Source organism: Austrofundulus limnaeus, unplaced genomic scaffold, assembly GCF_001266775.1.
Source record: "Austrofundulus limnaeus strain Quisiro unplaced genomic scaffold, Austrofundulus_limnaeus-1.0 Scaffold8, whole genome shotgun sequence".
Taxonomy (NCBI): Eukaryota; Metazoa; Chordata; class Actinopteri; order Cyprinodontiformes; family Rivulidae; genus Austrofundulus; species Austrofundulus limnaeus.
The window spans coordinates 2,469,752-2,480,766 of record NW_013952410.1 but is presented as its reverse complement, the minus strand read 5'-3'; the positions used below and the strand labels follow the sequence as shown (position 1 = coordinate 2,480,766).

At 39.1% G+C, this 11,015-nt stretch overlaps 1 protein-coding gene across 3 annotated transcripts in view; it reads right to left on the bottom strand.

The window, feature by feature from the left end:
• The window catches only part of adgrl2a (adhesion G protein-coupled receptor L2a), a gene marked incomplete at its 3' end in the record, with an annotated part of 98,694 nt that overhangs the window by 50,505 nt on the left and 37,174 nt on the right, over positions 1 to 11,015 (bottom strand). For all 3 annotated transcript variants that reach the window (XM_013999998.1, XM_014000005.1, XM_014000010.1), the window contains 1 exon segment: positions 1,354 to 1,567. In XM_013999998.1, coding sequence (XP_013855452.1) covers positions 1,354 to 1,567 — 214 coding nt within the window.

Genomic DNA, 11,015 nt, shown 5'->3' with positions numbered 1-11,015 from the left:
CATGTTTTGTAAAATATTTGTTTATTTACAATTATAAAAATAGATGAAAATATCATGGATAAAAAYTAGACGCTATAACAAATAATTTTTAAACAAAAAATAATGTCAAACTTTAATTAAAATGAATGCACATTTTTGTTATGAAACTACAATTAAATCTTCATAAGATGTTTCTGTACAGTTACCACTGTCAGTGTGTGGGAGTTAGAAAGCATCTTCGAGTCGGCCCTGCCTTTAATGTTATCAACAGGAAGCATCAAAGAGCCAACACAGAAACGCACTACGCTTAAATTTACAAAAYGCCTGAAACAGAATAAGTAATGAAACCGGGCTTACAGTGCCACACTATTTAAAAAATAAATAAAACATTTCCATTTGAATCACTTTTTTCAACCTTTACTTGAGTCCAACTAGAAATGTATTGTTTTCGTTTGAAATGTAGATATCCTGTGCTAGGAAARCATTATCAAGAGATTTATACGTATTTGGTGCTTTTATGATTGTGCACATTTTTATTTATTTATTTTTTTGCTGTTTAACTATTATATGTTAAGAACACAGACACACATTACACAGATTTGCTAAAAGCAAGTAGCTCCACCACACTAACAAGACATAATAAAGCAAACACCGACAGATTAATGTTAGCATACTTTATCAAGATTGCACACTTGCAGGCTAACTCCGAAACGAGGAGAAAATGCAATGGACAGAAAATTACCTCATGCAAGCCGGATCGGATCTGCTCTTTGTCAGCCCTGTTACATGAATTTAGCTCTTTGTTTAGGTGACTGAAAAGTTAATTTGCTATGTGGTTATTTTGAATAGGTGTCCACTCTGACATTAGGGTTATTTCTGCACGGTTTAACTCAGTTTGTTTGCCTTTTTATTAAACTCTCCTTGCCCTGTTTCTTCACCTTTCGGCTATCTAATGAAGCTTCTGATTCACTTTGGTTCAGGTTCAGGCGGCTCATTATTGGTGTTATCATTATTGTCATGTGGGSTATTGATGCTGAAAGGCAGCTACTGCCTTTCTTTCTTTTTTCTTTTTTTGTTTTTGTTTCTCAAACCTCACAGTTGCATTCAGTTCTGCTGCTTTCATTGGAGTAAATCATTTCCAAAGTAGCCATGCTATTCACTTGGTGGTAGAGTTTATTAAAAATAAAAAAAGCTTTAAAAAAACTAAAAAAAATGTGTTATTTCAGGCAGATAGGCAAATTGAAATAGTTGGCAGTAAGCCAGAACTCAAAAATCATTACTGTGCCCTTTCAGGTTCTTTCTAAACGTACTGAAACAGATGCTTCAGTTTRGAACGACTGCTCTGACGCTGCACAGACATGACTGGGCTTTTACCTTTGTGACATGATCTTGTAGGCATCTGGAAGATAGCAGTTGATGTTCTCCATCTGGAAGGGGTCAGCATCGCAAATCTTGTCGTCTGTTCGGCCGTAGTTGGCACTTTCTATCATTATGACATCACTTCCTGGACACCGAAGATCAATGGGGTAGCCTTCACAAGACAGCTCTCTCCGCACTAAGCCAAATGGCAGGGCAGCCCGGCTAAACCCTGAGGGAGAGGAGAGAAAGAACAAGCTCTATCAGTGCAAATTGAAAGGAGATGTGGAGCGAGATGTGATGAAAAGGCGGACAGCACAAGGCAGCAGAGCTGGATGCACATAGTGTACATGCACTTCCTTTTTTTTAGTCAAACAAAGCATTCATCAATATAAAACATGGATTTATATAAATAGTAAAGCTGTCAATGAATGCTGGTTCAACATATTTCAGTGTACTGAGTGAACATTTCAGATTTCATCCTCAGCAGAGAACAAATAGTGTTACTATGTCATCCTCGGGCACTAACTGGCTCTGAAAAAAAAATCAATATTTGTCATTAAAGTCTAGTTTGTCGGGCTAAATGTCTAGCGCTTTGTACCACCTTGTGACCATCAATATAAGTACAATGACACTGCTGACAGGAAACAAAGAGAAACCTAAACAAAGGCAAAATTATCAGCTGACATAAAGGTTACAAAAATACATTTTTGTGACTTTGAGAGTCTCGTGGTTTTAATAATTCGCTTTATTTCAATATGAAAACTACTCTATTAATATGTGTCTATCAGTTTTCTTGCAATGCTCTTTTTTCACAAATGAAAAAAAAAAACAAACATGAAAACAAAAGTCTACTTTAGCCCATTTTGCAGAACTGACAACTGAAGGGCAGACTATTGGGATGCAGGGAAAAAAGAAAGATTTTGAGTATTCATGTGTTTCTGTAAGGGACGATGAAGTGAAGACAGAGGCAATATTAAAACAGTAATCRATATTGTAGCTTTGCAAATACGAGAAATGCCAGAAGTCATTTTTTTAAAGTAAAAGTGAACTATGCAGATAAACTTTAAAAGATGTGGGTGTTTTACAATAAGAGCATATTTCAGCAGTGACGTGAAACATTAAAGCTGAGGGGCAGAGAGCTTATTAAGACTGCCAGCTGCTCCCGCATTGACTTCTTTGACTAATAGGTACAGTTTCACAGCATCCAGTACTGACTTTGTCACCTCTTTGAGGCCTTAAATAACAGCGTGCCTTCTTACAACTGGGTTGACGGTCGTGTTTTTCTTTTTTTTTTCCAAAGGCTCTGTCTCCCTAATGAGGCTCAGTTCACAGTCACAGAGGAAAATAAAGAACACCCTTACTACTTCTCACGCACTAATTTGTTTGGCTTCAAGACAAGTTAGAGTGATCCACGTGTGCAGTTTGTGATCGCAGCAAACTTTGTTTCTTTTCATGGATCTGTGGCAGCAGTTTACTTTTAGCCACTTACTAAATCGGTCAAGGAGGGGTGAATTCATCTTAGCCCCTATTGAATGGCTCATCAATTAACCACCAATACCATTATCTTTGTCTGATTAAATGCTAAGCAACTGTGGCAGGGGATTAGCAGGCGGTATTGTACTTCTTGCCAGTGAATGCTGTTGTGTTAGTTTAAAAAAGAAGATAAATGTCAGTTTGTATTGCCTGGTGCTCTGTTTGTACTCCAATCAAGAGAAAATCCAACTTCTAGGGTGTCCAGTTAAGATCCCAGAATGAAAAAAAATGTATATATATATATATATATATATGGCCTCAGGTCCATCTGTTGTCTGAAAGAATGCATTTGTCATTTTCCTTCTATCTTCTTTTTATCTTCTTTTTTTGGCAGCTTGTTTTTACCAACAGACAAGAAAAAAATAAAGGCTTTCACATACGATATATTTAATCTGCATTTTACTTTTTCTGCATCGTTTTTCTCCCAGGATTCAAAAAGAAATGCTTAAGGTGATAAACAATTTATCAGAAATTCTGGCTTGGGGGATGAAAAAAAAAAAGAAAATAAACAATAAAACAATGAAAAGAGTGCATGCTGGGAACAGAACTTGACAGTCAATCGTAAGCTCATGTCAGTGCACTCTACCATTACTCTAAAGACAGTAAAAGCACTTGAAGTAAATATAAACCTATGCTAAAGATCATTCAATGTCATACATTTTTATACCTAAACCATAAGTTGGAAGTGGTGATGTGTGACAAATGCTGTCTCACTCTCAATACTTGTTTTATCAATCCAACTAGGTAACAAAAAACACTGTGCTACAACATAGGGATTAGAACATTTTTATATTATTACCTATAAAATATGTAATGCATGTTAACATTTGCTTGCTTTTTATTTAGTACATAAGATTAAAAACTAAATAAACCTCTGYCTAATTAGGAGAACAGACTTAGAGCCAGTTTGTGTTGCTAAAAAGGTCATAAAGATTTCAAATAGATCAACTGGGTAGCAATTAAATATTGCTGGGTGGGATAGATTAACTAGTGCAGGCCTACTTTGTGGCTGGATGGGATCTGTTTTTTTGGCTGTGTGTAAGACCTCTGAGTTTGATCTGCAAAGCTGCAGCCAAACCAACTGTTGTCTCGTGTCCATGGAAGTCTGGTAAAACACTTAAATCTCTCAGCAGAGCCTTCACCAGCTCTTGCTTTTGGTTTTGTGATTTACAGCTAATGCCATCTCCCCTCTTAAAGAGGAAAGCAGAAATGAGAAGATAAATGCATGCTGAAGAAACACTRCATGACTCCTGCTGAAATCCACCGACCACGTTTCAACCACGATGATGACACGCTCTCYGTAAGTAAAACAACTTAAACTTCTGTATCGCGCACAAAACAGACGTCCTCTGAGCACTTTATTAGCCGTCTTGATTCATGCAACATGGACCAAAAGCATAGCTGTAAACAACCTGTGAAAGCCCCTCTCCATTGATTAGACCCCAGGCTGAACTACTTTTTTTTTACCCCGTACCAGACATTATTTTTAGTTCATGTGGAGCAATTGACACAGACACATCAATACACAAACACCCAATAGTCTGTGAAAATAAATGTAATTGAAACAACTACTTCAAACTACTTTGACTCAAAATATTCAAATGATTATCTGGTACCGTATACTATCAAATGAAAAAGAAAAAAAAAATCAGCACAAAAAGTAMGGAACTTTGTGTTTGGTAGATTGTTTCTTTGTTGTAACAATGCTTCTTGAAAATAATTCTTACACGATTGGAAAGCCTGTTAACTTCCCTTTTTAAATGGTGCCACATTTGTAAGGAGCATGGATTTGTGGGATGAGCATTAGAGCTGAGTGTGTGGGTTGTGCACATGAAAAACTTGCCAATCTTCTCTGCCAAATAGCTCATTTTTCAGTTGCTACTGACACTTGTTTTGTGCTTCTGAWACCTCCAGGCGCTGCCAATCAGGTGCCTGATTGGCAATCTCAGTGCAGAGAGATAAATACTATACCAGTGGAAATTCTATGTATCCACAATCTGGGACCAAACTCTATCCTCCAAGATGACAATGCTCGTCCCCACAGAGCATCGTCTATCAGAGACTACCTTTAGAAGTTTGCAGTGGAGAGGATGGAATGACCTACCAGCAGTCGTGACCTAAACCTCCATTGAACTCTTGTGGAATCATCTTGGGCATGCTGTTCATGCCAGAGTGACCAAAACAGCTTTGTTGACTTGTGACAAATGCTGGTTGACGAATGGGGTGCCATRCTACAGCAGTGTGACCAGGCGGTTTTGGCTGGATATTGTTCTTCCAAATGCTACTGAGGCTCCAGTTTGGTAAATGAATAAATCATTAAACTCCAAATATGCCTTGTTCTTGGCAAAATAAGCTGTTCGGCAACGGCAGAGATGATTTGACAAGTTTTTCATGTGCGCATCCCACATACTCAGCTCTGCTGCTCATCCCACAAATGCATGCTCCTTACAAATGTGGCACCATTTAAAGGGGAATTTGACAGACTTTCCAACAGTATAAGATTTATTGCCAAGAAGCATTGTTACAAGAAAKAAATAATATACCAAAACACACAAATTTCCTTCTTGTGCTAAATTTAGATATCACTCTGCTTAATTAAATCTGATCTTCTTACCTCGTTATGATTTTTTGTTTATTTTGCAATTTAAACAACTTATGTGAAAATTTTAAATAAATCTTTGTCTGTTTTCATACAGATAATTTGAGGACACCAAAACACCATCTATCATGCATTGCAGCTGCAACACACTAATATGATCACACTTATTCGAACATAAACAAATCCAATGCTTACTGTCGCACTTAACTGAATAATTTCATTATTCAAATGAGCCAGAAAAGCAATCATTATTTTGCTCATGGGGTCATTAGCATAATTATTCAGCAAATCCTTGATATGAAAATTATTTACTTTCCATATGGTAGCAGTRAACCATGTCAGGAATGTGAATGTTGAAATGCTGACTGTTTGTGGTTCTGCTTGTCTTTTGCAACGTTCTGGAGAAAGCTCAACAGTTGATTGCARCAGCTGAGAAAACCTGTTGCTGTAAACTTGCTCGAAGCAGCATGATATCATGGTAGCTGTCATGATCCCTGTGTTTTGATTACCGGTATTGTTTTATGGTTCTTAGTATTATTGTTTGGTTTCCTTTTTTCGTTTCTTGTGTTTCTGTATCGTGGGATTCTTGGTTTGTGTTAGTTCAATTTAGATCCTCTCAGTCTGTTTTTTACTGTTTGCTATTCTTGTGTTTTATTTTCTTATTTCCTCTTAAGCTTCTGTGTTCCTTGTGACATTTCTCATTTCACCCTCAGCCAGCTTCTCTGTGTTTTTCCAGTCGGTCTGCCACTCACACCTGTTGCCAGTCTCCAATCAGCTCAGCTGTCTCCAATACCTCATCAACCTCTGCTCTATTTAGTCAGTCTCCTTCCTTTCCACCTCAGCAGTTCATTGTCTTGTACGTTCCTTGTACTTCTCCAGTGTTTCGTAGAGTTTGCGGCTCTGTCAGCCTTTTTGTTTTATAATTGGAGTATTTTTAGATAATCCTTCTTAGTCCTCATGAGTCCGCACTCTGGGTCCTATTCAACCCAAAGGCTGATAGTAGCACACATAAACAGGTAATCACTGTGTGATGATTTTTTTTTTCTTTTTTTAATGCAATTTATAATTTAGTTATTTCACAGTATTAAATAAGTTAAACATTTAAGATCCACAACAAATGCCATGCAATAAATTCCAAACTCTAAAAAGGTAATTAAATGCAGTACAATAGACACTAGCTGTGTTTCCACTGACCATGAAAATGCGCAAATTAGAAATTCAAAAATACACTTGCTCAATGGAAACATGCCAATTAAAAAAAAAAAAGTTTTTCGACAAAATGTTTGTGAGCTAGGATGAGGTTGTTTTTCGTCCGTATCGAAATTGGTGTGTTTCGCAAAACTGCAATGGAAACACTTTCTTCCCATCACGGGAGTCATGTGATCAACAACCGGCTCTTTCTACTGGCGACAAAGACGACGACGACGAAGAAGAAAACCGGAAGTAGAAGTAGTAGTAATATCACAGAAGTAGTAAAAGAAAGTGGTTAAYTCACAGACTACAATTTCCCAAAAAGACAGAATACGTAGCCACTCCCCAGTATAAAGGGCTTGTCACTGTAAAGCCTCGATAAGACGCCGACGTCTCATCTGATGATGAGCGCTAGTGTCATGGTAGCAATATGCTATGTGTTTACATCCGTTGCCGCCATGTTTGTAATAATTTATTGCGAGAAAAAACGTATTCACGCATGACTTTAATAGCGTTTCTTACTTAATGGAAACACTGTTATTGCGAAAATGTGTTTTTTTTTTTTACATTAACAGAATATCGACAAAGTTTTGCACACATCTGCAATGGAAACGCACCTACTATGACGTGATTTGACAAGTTGTCAAACTTCATAATGCCTTACAGTTAAAGAACTTCTTCAGCACTAATTGCATTTTCCCATTGGCTTGACTATGCTCTACTTGGACTGACCCAGAGTGGGTTTCGATACTTTTCACTGGGTGATTCCCACCGGCCTCTAACTCTGTTCTTACCCCGAATTTACATTAGATGTGGCTCTGCTCTGCTGCGGTGCGCAGTTCGCAGCTGTTCGTTTGCACCCCAATTTATACAGCATCTGCTCTGGTGCGACACACAGAGGAGGAAGTCTGTGCAGGAAGGAGACTGTGCGATAAATGTGGAAGTCAACAAAAAATAAATAAATTCTGTGAAAGACAAACTCCAAAGACAACTGAAAACAGATATAAAAGCTGTTGATATATATGGCTGAAACCGTTTCACTGTTGTCTTTTTGAATCTTTTGATTTCAAAATAAAATCCAGGTGTATCRTGACTGTACACATATGCTACATGTTGCCATCTGCTTTCCACACAGAACATTACATTCTGACAGCAGTTGTGTAGAAATATATTCATATATTGATTAATATAGCTGGGATTTCGACTAAATAAGTCTGCCTTATGGTGTCTTATTCTGAAAATACGGATGTTGTGCTTGCTCCTTTTCCTGTTGGAGCAATGTGATCTTTGTAGATTGACTCCGGAGAAGCTCCGGTGTCCAGAAAAAATAGGATCGGTTCTTTTTTTTTTTTTCTTTTCGTGTCACTTCAGCAGAAAATGAAACCAAATATTAGTTTATTTGGTTTATTTATTTCTTCATCAGTGACCTTTTTTAAGTGAAGAGAAAATAGAGACAGAGAGATAGCGATTAGAAGAATATTAAATATACACCAACAAAACACAGGACCACACACCCAACATCTGTCCGCTCACCTGAAAAATAAATGGATAAATACATGGAGGGCACATATAAATAYATACACATGCCCATACATATATAAAGATATACATACATACATACATACATACATTCATAAATATTGTCATTATATACACACAGACATATATACACACTCAGTGACCAGTCAGAACCCCCCGGATCAGAACACCTGTTTGTGAGCGGTTGTGAACATGCGTGTATATACAAGATTTCTCCAATGGAATATTTAATAGTGACTGTGGAGGACCGAGACCCAAGACACGAGGCAGACATAGGGAAGACCAGAGCCCAAGGGCTCGAGAGGGATCCCGAGCGCAGAGCCCCAAGGGGCACCCGCACGGGAAGATCTGCCCACCCACCCCTCAGATCAGACCATAGGGAAGAACTGGTTGAGTCCCCCCAGCGAGTAGCTGCGAGCCCCCAGATAAACCAGCAGGAGGGGCAGCCCTGACCGCAGCCTGACAAATACCCAAACATACACAATCGCACCATCCCACCCTCATCCTCACCCCCACTCAATCAAAGACATACAAGGATGCCACATTCCACTCATACCCCCGATACACACTCTATACCCACCAGGTCCAGGACATGCACCCACCCCCTTTTGGAGGCAGCACACACCCGAACCCAGGAGGTAGACCCAATCATTCTGAGGTGGAGAGGAGCAGATAGCCAAGGCCCGGCCCGGGCCGCACCAGGACGCCCGGCCAGCCCCCCGCCACAGAGAAGTCACACCCATGTCCACACCGCCACTGACCACGTGCACCCCCACCCCCAGCCGTCCACCCCACGGAACCCGGCAGCCACCCCAGCCAGGGGCCACCCACAGGAACCAAGAGCCACACCTCAGGAGACCAAGCAGCACCAGGGAGGACGGAGAGCCAGCCCCGCCCCCCGCAACCATCCAAGCCCCGAGCCCACCCACAGCCCAGGACCGCACCCGGCGGCCCGCCCTTCTTCAGGACCCCCTCCCCAAATGGCAGTTGGGGAACGGGATGGGAATAAAGACCCTGACACCCACACCCTAACCCCCAGATGTAGGRATAATAGGATAGGTTCTAATTTTGCCAGATCGCTGTCTGCTCACCGCCACCCTGTGGAGCCAGTGTAAATACTAAATGATGTCACATTTGCAAAGAACATGCATTTGCGGGATGAGCATTAGAGCTGGGTATGTGGGTTGCACACATGAAAAATTTACCAAATCTCCTCTGCCATTGCCAAACTGCTAATTTTGCTGTTGATTGCCAGGTGCTGCCAATCAGGTGACCAGTATAAGATGTATTGATGAAGCATTATTCTAACAAAGGAAATGATCTACCAGCACAAAATAATAATAATAATAATAATAATAATAATAATAATAATAATAATTTTATTTTTGTGCTAAGTGTATCTCATATCCATTAAAACAGCAACATGTAAACCAACACTGTGGCATTATGAGGAGGTGCAGGCATATCTGTGCTTGTTGGCCAACAACATTCAGTCGGAGTTAAACTAAATAGTCTCAGTCTCATGCTCCAACTGCCGAAGGGAAGGTGGCCTTAACTCGGCCATGGCATTTTTTTTTTTTTGGTGGGGGGGTGACTGTAGCAGGTGTAGGTGAGGGTTTTATGACTTTTCACTTCATTTTGCAAATGTTTCAGGAGGCCAGGCTATGGCGACTCGCCCACAACAAGGCGGCCCTCAGTTATTTTGAAAACCACAGAGACCCCGTAGACCCAAGTAGAGTCGAATTAAAGCAAAGCGAGTCATGGTGAGACTGGAGAATTGAAAAACAGCTTACGTCTTTTATAAAGAGTCTGCTGTGAAAACAAAATCCTCCCACTCAAGTACACCAACAGTGCCTAACAGCAAAAACATGAGAACACTGCATCTGTGACAAAGTTTAAAACTTTTTTTTTACTTTTTTTCAGTCAAATTCCTTTTTTATATAATAATAAGCCATAGCAAAATTCATCATTTGGGCATCATGATGAAGATGAAATGAATGATTTATTCAAGCTCAAATCAAGTTTGTTTAAATTGATACTGAAATCCAATGATTCATTGTGATTCTATTTTTAAAATATCTGAAGTATAGTTTAGCTAAGAAAACTCAGAAAAACACATTTTACATTCAAAGAGAACCTCGGGTCCTCATGCTTCACAAAGAGTGCACACATCAAGCATCTCAACATTTCAAATGTTCTTTCTTTGATGTACTTTCACTTTGTGATGCTGCTTCCAAATCTACACAAGGGCTGCAGAGAGATGTTTATCAGCCAGACACCTAAACTGAGCAGTTTCTCTTATACAGTAAACGAAGAGCACAAATATTGAAGACACRGCTAATTGCAATATGATGTGAAAAATTCAGTCTTGTGGTTATGACAATATGTCAACGAAAAGATTTCTGCAAAGACCCAGTTTATGGCTTTGTTGTCATTCTACCAAATCAGGCCTTCTGGTCACCAACCCAGCCAAACATCAWCTTCACTATGACCACAATAAATCACATCAGTGAAGTGAACAATTATAATAACAGCACAACAATCTTATTGTATTACAAAGACTACAATTTGTTCATAATGATAACTATTTTTTCATAAAAAATAACATGAGAAACGTTTCTCCACAAGAAATTCAAACTCCTGGCATGCTCTTATACAGTTACATTATGCTATTAATTCATCTTGATTTGGCATAYTGAACCTTTTTTAATGAGCTATAACTTTTATTTATTATGCAAATGACAAACCTCCATTTTAAAGCTTCCCAAATTGAAAAGGTATTCTTTAAGTAACCTTATACATTCTGTTTATAAAC